This window comes from Pestalotiopsis fici (genome assembly GCF_000516985.1).
Source record: "Pestalotiopsis fici W106-1 unplaced genomic scaffold PFICI_Scf_1, whole genome shotgun sequence".
Taxonomy (NCBI): Eukaryota; Fungi; Ascomycota; class Sordariomycetes; order Amphisphaeriales; family Sporocadaceae; genus Pestalotiopsis; species Pestalotiopsis fici.
Genome location: NW_006917091.1, coordinates 4,137,245 through 4,157,399, shown reverse-complemented (window position 1 = coordinate 4,157,399; position 20,155 = coordinate 4,137,245). Strand labels below are relative to the sequence as shown.

Genomic DNA, 20,155 nt, shown 5'->3' with positions numbered 1-20,155 from the left:
TATAATGACGGAGAGACCATCAATGGCTCTGTTGGCGCAAGCGCCCAAGTTGTTGGTCCAGAAAAGCATGGTCCTCCACCAGAAGGAATCTCGGATCCTGGCCGATCTGGACCTTGCTATGAAACATATTTTGCTCGTATGCCCCATGCAACAGAGTAGCCGTCAGTGAAGAAATACGTTCATCTGAAACCGTGGGGCGGACATGGCTTCATGTGGTTGGAAATCGACTGAAGTTGTGCAGCGTGGCTTCAACCAATGGCCCGGCCAATCTCAGTCCGGTGTAGAGGTGGAGGCGATAGCACGGTCGTCAACGGCTCGTTATCGTTGGTGGAGACGAATGGGCGGTTTTCACCAAGTGAGCGTCGAGGTGGTGCTGCTGAATTTGAATAGACGCGTGCGGGAACCCGAGTAGGTGCATGATCACTCGAAGTACGAGGCGTTACCGCCATATTTTCATTGTACCATGCATCACCCAAACTCCGGATACTGCTACTCCTTGAGCCCCTCGATGTACGTGGACGATGCTGCGAGCTGATCGAGACCGGTGGTGCCTTTGAGAGCTTCGAGTGCTGACGTTTTGGTATCGCCACAAATGGTTGATCGCCAGGTACTGTCTCATCCGTAAGCCCCGTTCTGGCATTTGGTGCCACGGCGAGCACAGCTGCTGGCGGCGCCTGCGGAACCTCGAAACTTTGCTTCCTGCTATATGAAATCGGCGATTGGGGAACGGTGTCTGTTGAAGGTCGTGTTTGGCTTTGATATTGGATCACGGCATTCCGGGAAGGTCTCCTGGTATAGTTTGTGGTAGAGTTTCGAGACGTGAATCGAGTTCCACTCTTCTCATCAGCAGCTCGACGGATCTTCCATGTTGCGATTTCATCATCGTCAATTGGTGTGATGCCCCTGTTGAACATCTTGCTTCGCTTCCGCCTGCGTCGAAGACAAAGATATACTGTAATCGCAATGATGATGACTCCGACAACTGAGAGAACCGTGCTCAGTGTTATGACGAGGGTCCGATCATCGGTCCCGCCATTGTTGGTGATGCCCATGGTTCAAGCAACCCCGCTGAATTGGGTGTTTTATTTTGAGGAATGGCACTGCAAAACTCCAGGTACAAAAGACTCCGACAGGCGGGGCTTTTGTTCAAGTTGTGACTGACACTACCAGAGTGACGGTATTTGTGCTATCTGGTGTTGCCGATATTCTAATGCTCAAGTCAGCTTCAGAAAGCAATATGAAGAAGCAAACAAAGTGACCATTCACTTGTACGAACCATTATCATCGCCACATGGCAAGACGAGAACAGGCGGTGTTTGGTCTTGGGTAAAACTGTGGACTGGTGAGAATGGTGTCAACACAGGTAGTGAAATAAACATGAACAAGTTCGGCACAAGTGCTTAAAATTAAGATAAGACAAAAAGGCAAAGTCCTAGTCGACTTCGTCTAGGCCATGGCCAGAGAGGGCCGAAGTGTGTCTCAGACGAGATATGTCGTGGGGAGAAGAGGAAAGGTTCAATGATAGGCAAGGAAAGATATGAAGACTACAAACCTACTGACGACTAACTGCTTGTTGAATATGAGGTACTAGACCTTTAGACAGACCGGTGCCGAGTTGAGTGATGGTTGTAGCAGATGGTTGAAGCACAACTGAAAGGTACGGAAGGGTTATGCTATGAACCCCAAACCGATACTCCCTCGAGTAGACGAAGAAGTGCCCCCTTCTTTGCAAACGGTTGAGCTTTTTGAGAGCTGCAGGCTCAGCAAGATGGCCATTGATCACGAAGCAGCGGGAGGGCTTCGGCAGATATAACCGCAGGCGATGGAAAATGAGAACGGGAGGTCGACGGACCCGCAACGTGGGGATCATGCAGACTAAAGACCAGGGTAGGTTCCTTGCTGCGGGCTATACTATGTAGTAATGTCATGATCGTGACCCATCGGTGGTGGTGGAGCCAGGGACCGAGTAGGTAGGTCTGTCTAGTGTACATAGCACACCCATGGCAAATACGCTGCATTAGCCTAGAGCGCAGTTCCGAAGGCCCTGGCTGCGAGCTAGGGTGGTTTGTTTCGAAGAAGAGCTTTCCTTTGGCGGCTGCTTATTGGGCGAGTCATCTAAGAGGTTGCAGCAATGGGGGTGCCCGTCCAGGCCCTGCATGCGAGTGTGTGCATGCGAGCGATCGCTGTGGTGTGTCTGTGAGTGAGCGAGTGTGTGTGTGTGTTGGCTGTGATCGGACCTTGGGCCGTTCAAAAAGCAAGATTGGGCCTAGAGGCCTATTCTCCGCCATAGCAGGCCGAACAAGGTCATCCGCAAGGTCGCATCATAATCATATTTCGCATGGGAAAGTAGGCAGATTGCAGTAGTAGTGGTGCTAGTAGTGTATGTCTACGTGGTGTAGTGGACGCCCAGCAGCAAGGGTTAGGTTTTCCCGGCATCCTGCTGCCCGCAATCAACCTCGTGGGAGGAGTAGCAGTGGACACAAGTCGGCTTCCCGGACACACGCGAAAGGCCGCCGTCGTTGACGGCATGTTTTGTGCTGATTGTTTTGATCGGTGCCTCGAGTCGTGGGAATCGGCATGTTTATTCAAGACGGGTTTTCCGACAGGGCAGGAGTTCTGCAGCTGCTTGTCATGATGGATTGTGCCCGACGTCGACTTGGACGGCTGCTGGCCACTCAGCCAGGAACCGGGCTGACCAGGCCATTGAGCGGTGCCATGTTGTTCGAATCGAGCAGGCCGTTTCCCCTTTCTGACAGGATCCGGACCTGCTCAAGCCTCCGAACGGAAGCAGAGACTAGCGAATACCTAGAACCAGGCACGAACGAGGATGTAGTGGTCTGGGTACATTATGGAATAATGTGGATGGATGGTTTGGAATGGATGGATGGATGACGGACGAACGAGGACCACTGGAGAGCCTTTCTCTGACGTGGTGGGGTAAGAAGATGAGTGCTGGGCGCGCTAAAGACGACAAAGACGAGGGGGGTCTGGCGACTCTTGCCAATGACAGCGCCCGAAACGACCGTTCCCACCTTGGATGCCCTGTCCAGCCGAAACGAGGCCCTGGACAAACCTCGCTTCCCACGCTACAGTGGGAGGGGGGACCTGTAGGTAGCACGAGTGGTGGTGGCTGACAATACAATCTTACTCTGTACGTACCCAGCATCTCATACTGCTATCTCCAGAGCAGAGTACAACTTCGGGTATGGACTCTGGTATCCATTGAACTAACTGATCAATTTGTAGAGTATCCGTACGCTGAACAAGCTATGAACTTTTAGGACTAGATGGGTGGAAATAATTGGATTGATGGCCAGATACATTAATAATCATACCTACATGCTTGCCCAGATCAATGGGATAACCAATGTGCGCCTGCTTTTTTCTTCGTCTGGGGGCCATTGGGTTGCATGCTACAATGGGCATCTCTCGAGAGGCATGTAGGTAGGTTTTCAGCTCTCGCACATTTCAGCCGACTGTGTTCGTGTCGAATCGAAACGCATATCGTCCACCTACCATAGCATATCAACAGGATCTAGGCCGACATGGTGGAGGATGACCAGCCAGTCACACAAGAAGAATCGGGTGTCTTCTTCTGCAGCCCTTTTTTTTGCCAAAGTCAATTCTATAAGCGACATGTCGTGCATCAGCTACTGCTGCATTACCTCAAAAACACGATTCCTACGTGATACATGAAACGTAGTAAACAGATACTAAGCACAGCCCAGCCTCGCTGCCGTCATTACTACCATCATTGGTCACTCGAGATGCACGCAGCTGGCTGATCGTGATTCTAGTAGAGAAAGAAAAGTAATTCCTCCGTGTGGTAGCTCAACGCTGAGGATTGGATTTTGGGCCTCATGACCCAAACCTAGCTCAGGTACCATCATTTTGAGGGGTCTCAAACATCACTTGATTGGGATTAGTAAATTCCGATGATGGCTTCTTGGCCCCATTCCTCTCAATGGGCTTTGGCTTTTCCACTGTCAAATATCACGTCGGCAAATTTCACCGCTGTTCTTCTGCAACAGGAGGAGCAGCAGCGGCATCCTTCCAAGCCGTCGCTGGCGGGGACTGGCTCGATTGTGACGCATATCAACGCCCCGAAAAGCCTCGCAGCTTCTGAGACGGCCGCCGAACTTCGTGGACCATTTCAATTGGGTCCGCAAAACGACTTGGCCTTCGGTGAAAAGAATGATACAGTATAGTCGGCTTTGAGCATCAATGCTCGGTCAATCGCAAGATAAACAAACACAAAGTCCTTACATCTTGTTGAAACCAACAGCCCCCACAGGTTCCACGAAATGTGCTTCATGTCGCCTGCTTCGAGAACTTGAAAAGCTTAAGTGAGTACATAGATGCAATGCGGACGTGCAAAGTGGCCGACTTGCGCGTGTATGCAATGCACCCTATTCCGTACTACATACAGTACAGCATCGCGGGGTTACTCCCTAGACTAAATCCTCCGCGTGGCTTGCGAGGACCTTGTCTGAGTAATGCGCTTATTACTTCAGCCCAGGCACTTGCAGCGATATCTTGTTCAGAATACGATAGTACTCTCTGTGCGTTGCCCAAAAGGTCAAGGTGACGATCGTGATTCGAACGGATCAATTGGTCCAAGGCTTTGAATTATTCCCATCAAGAGTTGCTACTATCTGAACTCTCAGGTGAGAGCGGCCCGATAGTTCGGGCACATCAAAAAAAGAAGAAGACGGCTCTGTGCACGATCGACAGATAGCGATCGATAGCGGATCAATGGTCCATCATCATGTGTCCTATCAACTCTACAACAAGAACTGATCGTAGCTTCGCACTGACCTGCTATCGGAAGATTTTCGTCGCCGGTCGTTATTTACCTCAAAAAAGGTCCAGTCTCCATTACGGAGTCGTTACGGGTACAGACCCAAAGAACCACCATCCCGAGGGACGGACCGCGTGCACATACCAGAGTCTGCCATACGTCAATTCCCCATTGCGCGGGTGTGGTTTATATTGGGAATACGATCACTTGTAAGAGGTTGGCTCAGTAGAATCTAGTTGCAGGGTCCTGCAGCGCCCAGATAGTTTTTGTTTGTGATCTTTCTTTTTGTGATATCGAGAAAATACCGACAGGTGCTGTACGCCTTGCAGGCCAGTACAGAGGAAAAAGGCTTGCGTGGATATAAAAGCGCTTGAAACAGCAGAGCCGCCGCCATTAGAGACTGTGAGACACAATCCACTATATTTACCTCTCGGTCTTACAGCAGCGTACTGTAGGTCAGCTTTTGGTACGCATTTCTTGAGTCAAGAGAGCAATGCTCGTCATCCCGATGGCCATCATAGGGAGGTACATGAATTATAAGTGAGGAGAGTTAGGTACATGACAGTAATCAACCGACCGCCGACTCGCCTACGTGAAGAGCCGCCGCTAGTTCAAGCCACCAAAAAGAAAAAAGAAGCTATGGTCGTTGCACATCAGACCAGCGCAGATGGGTGTGTGTCTGTGCGCTTGAGGATATGACAGCTTCATGCCGCTCAAAAGGAGGATCCATGGCCTTGATTGGCACCGGTTATATACCGAAGTGATCATGATCTTTTCTACAATGGAAGATTGCCCAAAGAGGTGGTCATCAACCAGATAACACGGCATATCTGCGTGGAGGGAGCCAAAGAAAAGATGTGAACAGTAATAAAAACGGCTAGGTATCTGGTATCAAGAAACTCGACTATCAAATCCCGCTCACGATGTACCAATACTCCACCCCCCACACACACGCTTTGCAAAGGCTGACCCGCTAGCGATCGATAACTTCTAAAATGCCATGTGCATCAAAAACAGGAACCAGCTGCCCAGATTTCAGGTACAGTACATGGCCCCGGGCAGCCGTTTGGCTGGTTCCTGGGCGGGCAGATCCCCGATAGCTTCGGGGACGGCGTTGCTTATCCTCGGCCACTATTTCCGTGTCTTTTTTAGATCCCCATGGGCCTTCACCGCCTGTTCCTGTTATTGAGAGCCATGTTCCAGCCCTTTTTTCCCACTCTGTCCCTATTCGAGATTCATTCCTTTTCACCTACTGAGTGGCGAGAAATGTTCTCGAACTCGCAGCTTGTTCGATCAAGTGGAAATCCCTCGTGGTCTCACCCGCAGTAGCCAAAACACACCGTGCGCAAGTAGGTTCCTAATGCATGTCATCCATTCTGCCTGTGCCAAGGAAATAATATCGCCCCAAGCGCCTGGCTGCAACCCTCATATCAACTCAATGTTATGGGAAACAAAAAAAAAAAGAGGCGTGTTGGGCGTGCGGGGAAGAGAGAGAGGCACACACGCACAGAGAGAGCTCTCTCGTATTATTGTCCGAGCTCGCATTCGCAGGACAGAAGAAGCTTGCACACTTGTCCGTGGCGCTCCTCGAGTCATGTGTGGCTCGGTTACTATTTGAGCAGGCATTGCTTGAACGGCGGCTAATTGAAGTGACATCGTAGCTTTACTTTATCGCGCCAGGAGGGATGGATTTGCACCACCAACTTCTGTTCAGCACGCACGGTTGTCTTCGTCTGATGATCGGAGGCAGCTGGCAGCAGGTCCTTCTTCTTCGCCTCTTCGGTCAGTTGCAGGATAGCCGATCTCCGACTAGACATGGGATGTCTCTTGCTTCCTGCAGGGCTCAGCAGCATCAAAATGGCTCTTCAAGTTGAACGGACCATCAGTATATCTGAATATTATTATGAATTCCTCCCAAAATTCTCTAGATCAAGATCAGACGGAAAAATAAGATTCGATTTCCTCCTTCACTCACCTTGTAGAATGGAAACAAACCAATCCTACCAAACGGGTAAGCAGCGCGTGCGAATACATTACTCGCCAAATCGCATGCAACGCACTCTAGCATTTCCACGACCTAGGCCACTCAGTCTCTGATAAGATCTCCGTTATACCTCCATCCAAGTATTTTGCTAAGCGCCGCCTCGCAGCTCGTTAAGCTCAAAGGAATTGGCTTACAAAGATTTCCTCTGCACTGCAACTCCGGACGGCCTTCACATGTGGAATAGTGCCCACCCATGATGAAAAGTTCAGTAGTTGGTCCAGTGTCATGCGACACACGACTCGGAAGCTCTTGGTGATCTTTGCGACAACCAACTGCCTCATGCATACCATTCTGCGGGAAAGAACTCCATCACGTCATCTCGATCGTTATGTTAGTTTGTTGATAACATAACGATAGAGACGCCCTATGAGAACATATCGATCAAATGTGCTCTCACATGATGATTCATTGATTGTGCCTGCATGGATCTGCGAATAGTCACTCCGATGCGATGAATGCAGTATTTCCGTCGCAGAATTAACCAATATCCACTCATTATGAGTAGACATGTTCTCGAAGAAAACCCTGTTCCGATTTTGCTGACGACTCGTGCGAGTCTTGTGAGGAATTAGCACTGCAACCTGGATCCAGTTTTGGGCAACATGGTGGCAAGTGCACCTTTCTCGACGTTCCATTTGTACTGCTTCTGGTTTGAGGATGAAGCATTGATATTTCAACGCTCGCATTCCGATACCTCTGTGAAATATTAATGTGATATTGGTTTGTTAGTCTCGTAAGATGATTCCCTGTTTCGACTTGGACGTCATCCTTGTCGCCTTGTATCCGAAGAGATGAGATTTTGGCGTGTCAGATGATGGCCTCGAATACCATGGTGCCTGGATTTTACCATTTTAGGTAACCAAGACTTGCTCTGGATCGTCACGGGTAATCTATGTCCTTCAAAACAATGGTTTCGTGGCAGAATTCGTGTGAAGAATCAGGTAAACTCCACAGTCGGCTTCAAAGAGAACAATTATCAGGATGCGACAAACTTGACGTGGGCCGCCCAAGTGGCCTTCGGGCTCGAAAAATGATCGACCACTTGCCAGGCGCAGATCAATTGCTCGAGAATGCCCTACCCGTTACACGGACGATTTGAGGACTCTGTTCGCGAATCTGCATTCTGTCTTGGCACCCTTGCACACATTTGGTGATCGTCAGGTCCTGCTTTTTTAAAAGGACTGTGGAACGATGTAACCCGGGTCGCCAATGCAATCTACCGTTTGAAGCTTCTCGGGTATTTCTCCGATAATCTCTTATATGAGCGTCCCCCTGGCCTTATTTCTCCCATGGCCATTCGAATATCGTCGTTGCAGCAAGGCCACGATTCGTGCATCTGTCATTCTTTTCGCAACGTAGCATGCACCCGCAACGGCTACCTATCCGGAAATGGTACTGCGATCAGGATGTAATGAATCATGTCAAAACCGATTGGTCCGTCAGACTAGGATCCTCGAAGCTATTCCAAGGCCTTGACTTATACATCTCCTTTATCGAACCTAGGAATGCTCTTCGCACACGCTTACCGACCATCTTATGAAAGGGACAATCCCCTCGAGTTGACGAAATATCTTCATGCATCAAGCAGCGATTTCTAGATCGAAAGATTGAACGCTATGAGGAAGGGGATTCCTAGTCACCTTGTTTATCGTTCTTCTCTTATTCTCTAGCGACTCAAGATGCTTGTTCTGGAAAAACGCAATTTATGCTCGGTATTCCTGGGTTCCAACGACGAAGAGGGAACCGAATCTGGAGATATTGTGGTAAGTGCCGGAAATTTCTTTTGAAACGATCCGTCCAGATTCTGTCTTGGTTGGGTTCACGAATTTTGCAGCCCTATATCCCGAGTGATATAGTTCTAATATTGCCCCCGCTCTGCCAAATCCCAGTGGCCTGGAATGTCGGCAACAGCTTCTGCTCGTCTGGTAGCCTGGGTTTAGCAATTTAAGAATGAACAATCACCCAGTACTAGATGACAGAGAAGGAATACAGGCATGTCACAAACAGGTGATTGGCTATGAAGGCGTGAAATTTGATTTCCGTGGCCAATTCTCGATTCCTTGGACAGTTTTCATACACCGTAATCGAGATGACGGACGGGGAAATGCTGTAATATTTCCGTGCATGTATGTGATGTGGCAGAATATGAGCTCACTAACACATGTCGCTACTTTCACAAAGAGCATGGCTGGTTGGTAAAAGGCCGTCGCGAAAGATTGCCGGCCACTTATCATTTCATCGATGGGCATCCCCCAATGTCAACATTGGTAAGCATCTTTCCGTGTCCAGCAAGGATAGGTAGTGTGTTGTTATTGCAAGCAACCTCCAAGAATATGGGCTGCAAAGACCTGAGCATTGGTGAAAATGGTGGGTCGGCTGTTGTGTCACACACTCGAGTAGGTGGTGAGTCAAAATAACCGTGCTGCGTGTTGAATCCGGATCCCATACAGCACAAGCGCAGGATTTCAGAATGATGCCTTAGTATAAGACTCGGTTGATGATGATTAAATCGAGTCAAAGGATAGTATCAAGTTTAGGGACGCTTCTGGGCCCGAAATCGGCGATGAAGATCATGTTCGAACTAGAAGCACAGCCTGCTACATTACATACATGAACGCCACTATGAACACCGTTTATTTAGTATACCAACATTCCTTGATATCTAAGACTAGACCGACAGAGTATCACTTCACCACTCATATCCTTCGTTCTATTTTAACAAATTTTGCTGATATATTCTTCCTCTCTAACCTCAAGAGGAAAGCATAAGACAATTGTTCGGAAATGACTTGGTCGCCGAAAAGCGAAATTTGTGATTAATCATAAATGCAACATGAAACGTGTTGACACTATGAAAGAGGTGGCGGTTATATCCTAAGCAATAGCTTCTTTTCCCCAAAACGTACCGTTGCTGAAGTTCTGACCGAAATATATAGGGGCTTCTCCTTACTCAAACCGTGCGACTAAGGTATCCGACCATTGAAATTGTGTTATATTTCTGCTATAGAGCACTTATTCTATCCGCCTAAGGATGTAATAGAAGATGAAAAAGAGAGAGAGAAAAGGCATAATAGCAAAAAAGGGAGAAAGAAAATCAGGAAAGAAACACAGCCGTATATTTAAAATTATTCTTTTTTATTAATTCAAATCAGATTTGCATACCCCTAATACAAAAGATTTTTTATGTCCATTTTCGCTGTTTATTCCAGTCCTTTTTTTTTGTGTATAAATCACCAAGCTCTTTTGCCTCTCGCCATCTTTCCCCCGATATCTGTAAAAATACCACACTTTTTCTTCGCAGTGACAGTGTAGTTTGTAAGACAAGTTGAGCAAGATCCCAGGTTTCTACTGCACTTTCTGATGATATAAGGATGATCCCAAGTCTCCCTCCTCCCCGAAGCTGGGCATGTGTCGCATGTTGGGGTCGTGCATTGTTGGTAATGTGCGCGTCAACAGCAGTTGCTCAGCAGCACAATGTAGTAATGGAGGCAGTAGGATCGGAGGCTTGGAAAGTAAGTCAAGAAATGACCTGTCCATTTTGTGCATGTGGTTCAGAATCTCTATGACTCTGCTTCTATCGAGTGCGCCTTGTGACCTGTAAAGGTTTCGATATCTTCTAGCACCCACTCGATAGGGGTCACAAACGTAACGTCTGTTCCACTTTGCCATTGAGGCAAAGTCCATGCCAGTGTCGAATAAATTGCGGACGACGCTGAAAGGGCGATCTTGTACCTCTCCGGCATCGATGAAAAGATAGGAAGCCTCGGCATGAAGGAGAAGTACGTCTACTTGTAGCCCGCAAAAGTAATCAAAAAACATATGCCGAAGTCGGTAGCAGCAAGATGGAGATTAGTTGGTTTCCGTATAGTCCAGCTTGATGACGCGCTTGAAGGCGTTGATTTGAGCCCGCGAGATGCGGGAGAGACGGCCAGGTCGTGATGGAGCCGGGCCCTAAGGTTGTGTCCGTCCCGAAGAACGTCTATCCATGCAGCGCGATAAAATTCGCTGTCGCGAATCCATGTAGGTGTTTTTCTCCTACCATGAAGGTGTCTGTTGATGTTAAGTTGAGACGGACACTGCAAAAGGCGAACCCAAGTATTCAGTGAAGGTAGCGGGAGAAATGAGCTGTTGGCTGCTATAACGCGGCATTATTCCGTGGTTTATGCCAAGGTGGGCCGGTTACATGTTGAGCATCAAAGTGTAGTCTGTTCAGAGGAGGATCTTGAAGTTGATGTTGGGAATTCGTCATGAGATGATGAATATCATAAGAGGTATGATAATGTGCAAGTCATGGCTGTTGTGTGGCGTCTGGTTGGGAATTGGGATTGAAAAGTGGAATGTTAAGGAAAAGCTTTTGAGAACCAAATCTGGGCGGATGGGAGGTTTAAATAGTTCAGCATCATTACACAAGGTAGACACACGCTTATACGCACCTCCCTCGCGTAAAGGTAAACAATGGTCAAGGTATGTACCTGTGACAGACATCACATGCATGATATGTACAAGAATACTCCAGAAGCGATTTACCTTGCGACCTAGAGGTCGGTAGGCGCCGTGTACGAAACGCAGGCCTTGTCCTAGTTCTTACCATAGATTGGGTTTTCTAAAGGCGTAACGATCTCGTTTCTTGCAGTAATCCACTCAAATAGCAGCCACGCCTGTATCGTTCTATACTGACGTATCGAGTCGGGATAGCCACATGAACAACCGAGCCCAATAAATTCAGCTCGTACCTGCTTGGGTTGGCACGATGAGAAGCGACTGACTCATCCAGAATCTGCTCCTACTTCTGTAACCCGATGCTTTCGGTGAGGAAGTATTCGGGATCGAGCATAGGTAGTCGTTGCTCTGTCTCTCGGCAGGCAAAGAACTCGAGAATTTCCAGACTGGCAACTGCCCGGGATTCAGGTTACTCGTAAGGTTCAAATGGTAGGATCGAAAGATCCTTGGATCAGCTGGCCTTACCGTTAGTTGCCAGCGTCGTGACATTTAAGCAGCAAGTAATTAATGCCAAAGTTTTGCACAGCCCTCTCATTTCGCAGGGCAGAAAGCTTGTCAAAAGCCGAGAGATACCCTCTCATAAGCTCAACACATGTGTTTGGTTATTCAATTATTCCCCTTCCAATTTCATTGAGAGTTCTATTTCTATTAATTTCAGTTCGCATAGTCTGCTATCTGGATCGCATGCTAGAATGAATTCACACAATGTATCTCTGGGATCACCAAGCGCCTGGTAGACTAGCAACCGCGCTCATTTGAGTTTCCGTCCTCAACTACCCATCTTCTTATGACAATGTGGACGTGTATCTACTAAGACTTATAGCGGTCAGCGTTCGAACTACTTTTATTGCCTTAATGTGACGTGTTAGTAAAGTAACTGTGTAGGAACTCGTACAGAGACTGCGTCTATAGTCGAAATCCGGTACGCTCATCGCAAATAACGAGGACAGGATGCCATTACTAGAGTTTCTTGGACTCAAATACATGGTGAGCATCATAATTTGGACCAATCATACCTGGCTGATCGCATACCTACAAATATATTTGATGATAAGTGATGTGCGCAATGGTTGCCAAGCACCTTAGTCAACACAATCAACAACCGTGCACATTCACGCTTAAATTTAAGTCTAAAAATAGTGTAATCCTTTGTCCATTGTCGAATCCCCCCTTTCTTATTCGACATGACTAATTGATTCTTCTCTCTTTCCACAATAGTTCAATCATCGAGTCATTCGTTTCTCAGTCACTCATTTACCTGCTGTAACCCGGTGGTGATTATAACTCATGCGGTACCATGTCTCGGTGATCGCCTTGCTAGGCGCATTGGCATCGCGCAGTGCGGCCGACACCCTCGACGATCCTAGCTCGCCGTACCGGACATGCTCTCCACGCGTCGCCACGGCCGACACGCCCTTTCTCGTCAAGGGCATCAACTATACCCGGTACTACGATGATCTGGGCGGCGGGTATTCTTATCCGGACTCGCGGTGGAACAGCGTCGCCGTCTGGCTGGCTATTGTCTCGAACCGCGTGTGCCCCGACGACGAGACGGGCTGCAATGTCAGCGGTCCCGTGTGCAAGCTGATTGACTGCATGCCCCTGTCCCAGGACGCATCCCGTGCTATCAATGGCGGACGCACCATCGTCACCGACTACGTCCTCACCGTGCCAGGGGGCGCGGGCCCGGACGGCGCCTACTATGACCTCGCCAGCTCGCTGTACGACCGCCACGACGGCTCCAAGGACTTGACCAAGAGCTCTTGGCGCACCATCAACTATGCGGACAACTCTTCTGGTCTACAGTACGACAATGGCTGGAGGGGTTTCAACATGACTGGGATGCAGCTCCCAGAAGGCACCAACAAGGACGGTTTCTACCCCTACGAGGTCTCCGACTCCAACGTCTGGCCAGGCTGGGACCTTCACGATGTGCCATGCCAGTCATTTGTGTGCGCCCGAAAGTGCATCAACGACGCGTGGTCGGGAACAGCGGTAGACTTCGACGCGGCCGAGGCCTGCATCAATCAGTGCGAGGGCGTGGACGATGTGGTCAACTACTGCACAGACGTTGGCGGCGAGGCCCTCGATATAGTTCCCGAGGATCTGGGGTTCGACTCGCAACGTGAGCTGGATGCGTACGTACCCGATGGCTGCGTCGTGTACGCGTCAGAGGCTTTCCCGGCACAATACGCAAGCTACAGCGCGTCGGTTGCGAGCGCCTCGAGCGCCGCTCTGGCGAGTTCGACGAGTGCTTCCGCTGCAGGGGCTACAGCTTCCAGTGGAGCCATCAGTGGCCGGAGAGAGGCTGCCCAGGCTGGCGTTGTCCTAGGGGTCGTGCCTCTTGTAGTAAAAGTCATATTTGCTGTCTAGTTCATGTCAACTTGAAATTGATGTCTATTCGCTCTTCGACGCTTCGTACGAGGTTGGTTGTTTCAGGGCTGCTGACGAATCGATTGCGTGGCTGGTGTTCAAACCTCGGAATATCCATGCCAGTCATATTCTGGTCTAATAATTGCAATAGCAATATGTGTAACATTCAAGAAGAGTGACTTCTGCATCAAAAGTACTTCTCAACCGAGAAATTATCGAGTATATGTGGTTCTTTTATGTGATTTAAAGTAGATATATACCTGAAATATAATAAATCCTGTTCCGAGTTTCACCGTAGCCGTAGTAAAAGACCCAATATATCGAAACCGTCATTCATTTCGTGTACCTGCTTTGGCATTCCGTCGCTGTGCATGTAGATAAACCCAAGTAATAGAGAACCCAAGAACCTTCAGAAATTCCCCAAAATAAAAAAAACTCCTCGCTGAGATAATCAACTGCAAGATATGACCAAGACTCCATAAGATGGCCGGAGATACGAAGAGGTCCGTGTTAGACTCATTTTAGTCTCTCAAATACTGTCTCCTGTGACGGTCCTCGATGACGATCTCGCGATCATGGCTGCGTGGCCGTGGCTCGAACCGCCGAGGAGCATCGACATAGCGAAAGGTCTCGTAGTCGGGTTCGACCCGGACAGGGTAGGGCACGGGCACGCGGACGGGCACCAACTTCTCGCGCTCAATATAAACCTCGCGCTCTCGCTCGCGACTGTGGCTGTGGCTTCGGCTCCGGCTGCTGCGGGAGGATTTGTGGCTGCGGTGGCTCTTGTGGCTCTTGTGGGACTTGACCGAAGGATCCACGTCCACGGCAATAACCTCGATGGTGTCCTCCTCCTCCACGATCGGCTCCGGCAGCGGTCGAGGAGCGATAATGATGGGTTCCGGAGGAGGCGGTGGCGGCGGCGGGCACACAATGACTGGAGGCTCCGCCGGCGGGGGAGTGATCGGCCTAGGTAGTTCTGGGCGGATCACGACGGGTGGAGGTCTTGGGGGCGGAACGATCGTCGTGATGCGCGTACGAGTCGTCACGCTGCCGTTGGTAGGCGGCTCGAGGTAGAGCCTCTTCTTGTACTTGTGATGCCGCTCTCTGCGAGGGGCTTCATCGACGACCGAATACATGATGTCAGATTTAAGTTTGCCCGTGAGGTTTCGTAGGGTATCAAGGATAGAGAGAGAGAGAGACAAGTGGCAGAGACTTTGGGCGAAATGTTGTAGAAGCAGGATAGACAGAAAAGCAAAGTGTTACTCGTAGGAGTGAAAAGATGGCAGTGACAGGGAGTATGGTAAAGTCTAACCTGTTGACACAAAGCACCACATTTTTCCCCCGTCACCGGTAGTGCAGTCTCACTTTGTGGGTGGTAGCGGGATCAGTCGAGATAAAGGCTCATGTGCTAAAGTATAAGTGGCAGGCCGGCGCAAGCAAATCCGGGAAGATGCACCAGATCTGAGTTACGTCACTGCGCTTCTCGGCTGTGGCCCGGGCTCAGATGCAGGGTCCCAGGGTCGAGATTGAAAAACAGGGAAAAGACAATGGTGTTGGTCTGAAAACCAGTCGGCTTGTTTTCGATGGTTTGTCGTGAAGTCGAGGACAGAAAAGTTTTCTTCTCTCTTTGCGAGCCGATCGTTGTTGTCTGTAGACAGGAAAGGGACATGCACAAAAGATATAACGAAAGGTCAATGCAGCAGGGCCATGGGCATCCAAATATACCCACTTACATATATACAACAACGGCAGCATACTTTGACTTACTCGATCCCCGACCCGATTAACCCCCCACAGACTTCATCTTCTTTGGGCGCAAATCTCCCTTGACACACGCATGTCTCAGAGCCAAGGATGATGCGGGAAAGAAAAGGAGGCAAAAAGGACACATAGAAGAACACATTGTCCTCACATGAGGGTATACGAGATGATTGCCAAAAGGCCATAACCCTGCTAGCGTGGTGGTGAGCTGGGCGGCGAGATCATTGGGTAGAGAGACATGGCTTGGGGGGGCTTGGGGGGGCCCTTGGGGCTCTCCAGTGGTCGGCTGATGATTCGACTCGTCGGCGGGCCGCATGACCCCCGCCAGCCCAGTTAAACCCCCCAAGAAAACCCAAAGCAGCGTGAACACCCAGAACTTTCCAGACTCCCTCCCGGTTCGTTTCTACGCAGATCTTGCACGATCTCGGATGGATTTAGATTTCTTTTACGACTGCACCTGGGCCGAAGCGACGGGAATTTGGTATAGTCCCGGGCCTTTCGGGGCTCTCTCATTTCCCAATCGTTGAAGCCCAAGGGCGTGGCCCATGGACAAGGCTGACTTGAACCATGAACCCTGGATGCGAGTGGTTTTTTTTTTTTCTCGACAGGGTAATGCTTCTCTCGTTGGGTGATGTGGGCTGCTAATTAGCAGGAGGTTATAGCCGAACTTTATCAGGTTTTCTGAGCCTCGTTCAAAGTACAACAGCTGCTGCTGCTACTACTGCAAGAGTTTCGCCACTCGGTTGATCGTCTATCAATTGGGTTTCAATTACAACTCATTGTGGTGGGTTCGCACGAAATTTTGACTTTTGTCTTACTTGCCGTGGAAGATCATTCCTCATAATAGAGAACTTCGTCTGCCTGATTGCGGATCGCAAAAGCACAAGTTTGCGGGAGCGGCTCTTTGCACAGTAACATCGTCGAGGCGGCGGCGGATGCCGCCTAAGAGTCCATAAAGCCGTCGAGTCAGTCATTCTTCGTTGGGTAGGTATTTACAGCGCCACGCTCCCTCCCTGCCCTATCTCGTCGATACACGGCAATCGTGACGCATCTACGGACCAGAGGATCATATCATGAATCACGAATCGGGAAGAAGTTGGCGATGCATAGCTGGGAGTGCCTGACTGCGCAGCGAGCGGCGGCATCAGCAAGTCATTACTCTCGCCCCAGATGACTTGTGGGGGTTCAAAGAGTATATGTCGCCTCATTTACGGCTTTGATATCGGCGATGAAATACTGTTTTCGGCATCATTGCACAGTCTGGTATAGGTGAACAGCTATGTTACGATCACAGACACCTCAAAACTTGAGACGGATGGCAAAAAATGGCCGAGCTACGTGGGCTCCTCGCCCATCTACGATTGGTTATATAGACAGACTCGGAGGAGTCAAGAGAGTGGGGGGAAACGCCGGTAATATTCAAATGGTATCCTGTCGTGATGGGTATACTGCCACATGGGGTATTTTGTCATCATCCCATAACTCCGTATACAACGCCGTAGACCAAACTTTGCCAAGAAAACCAATTTGCAACAATAATGAAAACAAAGTTCTTTCCCTTCAGGTTCCTTCCAAGAAATTCTTTCCTTGACTCTTTTCGAGTCTCATTTCCTTGTCCTTTTCCGTGCCAGTTGTGTTCCGATGTCGAGACGGGATCTTAGTTGCTGAGATCGTCGTGACGTGGCGACAGGTACACTGGGATTCGTGTGACCCTGCGGGCGTAGGCAGTCATATCCTCCAATTCCTTCCTCGATCTCCTCGCGGCTGCTTCCTGGCGCCGCAGGAGCACGGCTTCGTTGAACCCTGGTGGGAGCTGGGGTGCAGCAGCAGCAAGTTGGTTGGCCTGCGGAGGAGCCTGCCGAGGCGGCGCTGGGGCTCGGTGTTGGCCGGTCTGCTGTCGCGTACTTGTCTGAGCTGTAGGGGCTGCCCCTCTGGCCCGTCGTGGCGGCGGCGGCGGTTCGATATTGTCCTCCGAATCCGAGGCGATTGCACACTCATCGGCCTCAAGCTCAGCCTTTGTCACCGACTTCTCAGGAGTTTGCTCAGTGGCAGCCTTCTGGTTCTTTAGTTTCGGAGCTTTTGCCTTTGTGGTACCGGGTGTTGCATCATGTCCAGGAGCGTCGGTTCGCACCTTCCTATGGACGATCTGTCCATTCTTCTCGTGTTCTAATGGTTCCTTCTCGTCGACAGCCTCTTTAGCCTCCCCTTCCTTCTTGACCTTGAGGCACCCGCGCAGTGGGACTTCAGGCTGGCGAGGTCGCTGGAACATTGGCGGGCGCCAGCCATTGTCAGGGTAAGCAGCCCAGGCATCGGCGAGCTGCACACCAGCCGTCTTCCCATGGCTGACCTCCGCAAGTTCCTTTTACGGAGATCAAATTAGTAGAGAGTCCTTACCAAGGCATCAAGAATATAGTGGACAGTTGTAGCCACACGTATTGAAAGAATTAATACGAAAGCTATTGACGAAGGGAGAATACAGGACCGAAGAAAAGGAGCTTAGAAAGGCACGGTTAACAGCACTCACCCGTTTCTCGTATGCTTGAAGTTCTGCGTGGTGACCATACAGCTTCTTTGCGGCTGAAGACCAGCCGTAGAGATCGACGTGGTCTTTGATGGCGTTAATTTCCTGTGTATGGGGTGAATGCAGGGACTCGTGGTGTTGTGAGTCTCGGCGTTTGGCCGGAATAGCGATCGGTTCGGTCATTTTGATGGATCCCGATGCTTGTTGAAAAGAGTATCTGAATGTCGAATGTATCCAAGAGGATGGGCAATATTCGAATATCTCGTCGGCATATATGATTTGAAAGGTGAATGAAGGACGATGAAGAAGTTCTCTGGCAGAAACAATGGCCCACGATGATGAATATTGATCGATACTCCCAGGTGTTTGTTTACATTCCCTCCAGGTAGGTAATATTGCATGTATACATTGCCGAGATGTACTCCTGTTCAAACTTTATGAGACTTATGGCCCGAGTATTTTGGCCGAGTACGGCATCGTGTAGAGTTCACCACGATAGAGAAAAGTACACGCCCATGCCACGACGGGCAAGGCTACAAGTCCAGAGCCAAGAAGTCTCTAGACTGAAATGAACGCTGTGCCATCATGAGTCGAATATTGGTTCCTCTGTTATCGACGATATCAATTGACTAATACCTAGAATGGGTTCTCCTTTCATGGCACGCTATTTTCAATCAATAATAGCGAGAGATATATTCAAATTTCTCATTAGAGCTGGCTGGACGCCTGAGAGCATTGAACACAGTATCCATCGGTAAGAGAACACACAAAGTTCAAGTTCAATTAAAATGAGGGACTATTTACTACACAAATAATGATGGTATGAGCTTATGGTGAAAATTTTTGTGGAAGAGAATAAACCCAACTACGAAACTATAGGTGGTTGCCCTGACAATCTGCGAGACTTGGACAAAGACGTCCGTAAAATTTGTAGATACCTGAAAGCTTAATACTGGATACCTGATGAGGTCTAGATGCGCCATCTACCCGTTGCAGCAATCTTTGAGATTATGAAAACCTCTAATATTTGATTATGTTCCACATGAACAACCTGTGATTATCCGATGTCTGGTTAAGCCGATTCAGTGTTGGATGGCTTGTCGTCAGGAGACAGCTCTGTGAGGATCTACGTCGGGGGGTTAATTTTGGTTGCGGCTCTTTTCCCCAATATAAAACAGTCTATCCTGCGAGGATAGTGAGTCAATCGTTTCTCGAACCCCCAATTATCAAGAAATCGCACAACGCATGCGTTCTTATTGATGAATTCACTTGAAACCCGGATTGCTACTGACGTGCCGACAAGCGTCCAAGCCACAAAGGCAAAGGGACATGATTACCGGACTTCTATCTGGTCCATTACGAGCATAGGAATACCGTGTTGCAGAGACGTTACTTGAGTTACATGAGATTGATCATTTTTTCACAAATAGCTATAAAACAAATATAGGCTGCTCCATCGGGCAAGGCTGTCTACAATCAGATAACAAGAAACCTGACATCGACCTTTTAGACAGATCATATAATGTCAGTAAGTATTTAGTGCTTATGTAGTGAATCATTCTACTGGCCTTGAAGGCAAGCGACTTTGATGGTAGAATCTTATTGGTTGGTGGCGTCTTGGTATACCTAGTTTTCCAATTATACAAACTGCCAAGTGCCTACGACGTGCACTTGCTTGTGGAAACAACTTGCAAAGGGTGCACCAGCCCATGTACGACGTATTCGGATTGTATGCGCCTCTTTTCCTGCAGCGTCGCATCGTTCTCGAATTCTTTGCCATTTCAATGTATGCACATAGGGGATAGACACACATGCCCTCGACCCATATGGTTGTAAGCACAGACCATATGTGGCATACGGTCAAGCATGAAACGTACCCGAAACCCGCCCAGGTCTATTTTTGAGAAAGACATCAGATGAAGAAGCTGATCATAAAGGGCACGCGAGCTGTTCTATCCTTGTTTGCTTCACAATTTTTTTCTTTCCTTCTTTTCAGACGAACAAAATGCGGGCGGGGTTTCTGTTTTCTTTGCCCCCTCCCTCCCCTTTTTTGTCCCTCGCAAAAAGGGCGCCTTTGACATGTAACCAAACGTGCTGCTGACCTGCGGCGCAAGCGAGCTGTCGCAAGCCGTTCCGGATAAATTGCTGGATGTCG

The 20,155-nt window shown here is 49.2% G+C and overlaps 4 protein-coding genes across 4 annotated transcripts; 1 reads left to right on the top strand and 3 right to left on the bottom strand.

Moving 5' to 3' along the window:
- Positions 1-248: 248 nt before the first annotated feature.
- Positions 249-1,052, bottom strand: PFICI_01268 (uncharacterized protein; the record flags this gene model as incomplete). The annotated part of the gene is made up of 1 exon (XM_007829849.1): positions 249-1,052. The coding sequence occupies one exon, from the start codon at positions 1,050-1,052 to the stop codon at positions 249-251; it is 804 nt and encodes a 267-aa protein (XP_007828040.1).
- Positions 1,053-12,632: 11,580 nt separating this feature from the next.
- PFICI_01267 (uncharacterized protein) lies at positions 12,633-13,718 on the top strand (the record flags this gene model as incomplete). The annotated part of the gene is made up of 1 exon (XM_007829848.1): positions 12,633-13,718. One exon carries the CDS (start codon positions 12,633-12,635, stop codon positions 13,716-13,718), a length of 1,086 nt encoding a protein of 361 aa, XP_007828039.1.
- A 521-nt stretch (positions 13,719-14,239) lies between these two features.
- On the bottom strand, positions 14,240-14,854 carry PFICI_01266 (uncharacterized protein; the record flags this gene model as incomplete). The annotated part of the gene is made up of 1 exon (XM_007829847.1): positions 14,240-14,854. The coding sequence occupies one exon, from the start codon at positions 14,852-14,854 to the stop codon at positions 14,240-14,242; it is 615 nt and encodes a 204-aa protein (XP_007828038.1).
- A 2,282-nt stretch (positions 14,855-17,136) lies between these two features.
- PFICI_01265 (uncharacterized protein) lies at positions 17,137-18,183 on the bottom strand (the record flags this gene model as incomplete). Its single annotated transcript, XM_007829846.1, has 2 exons — positions 17,137-17,838; positions 18,004-18,183. The coding sequence occupies 2 exons, from the start codon at positions 18,181-18,183 to the stop codon at positions 17,137-17,139; spliced, it is 882 nt and encodes a 293-aa protein (XP_007828037.1).
- Between the last annotated feature and the right edge of the window lie 1,972 nt (positions 18,184-20,155).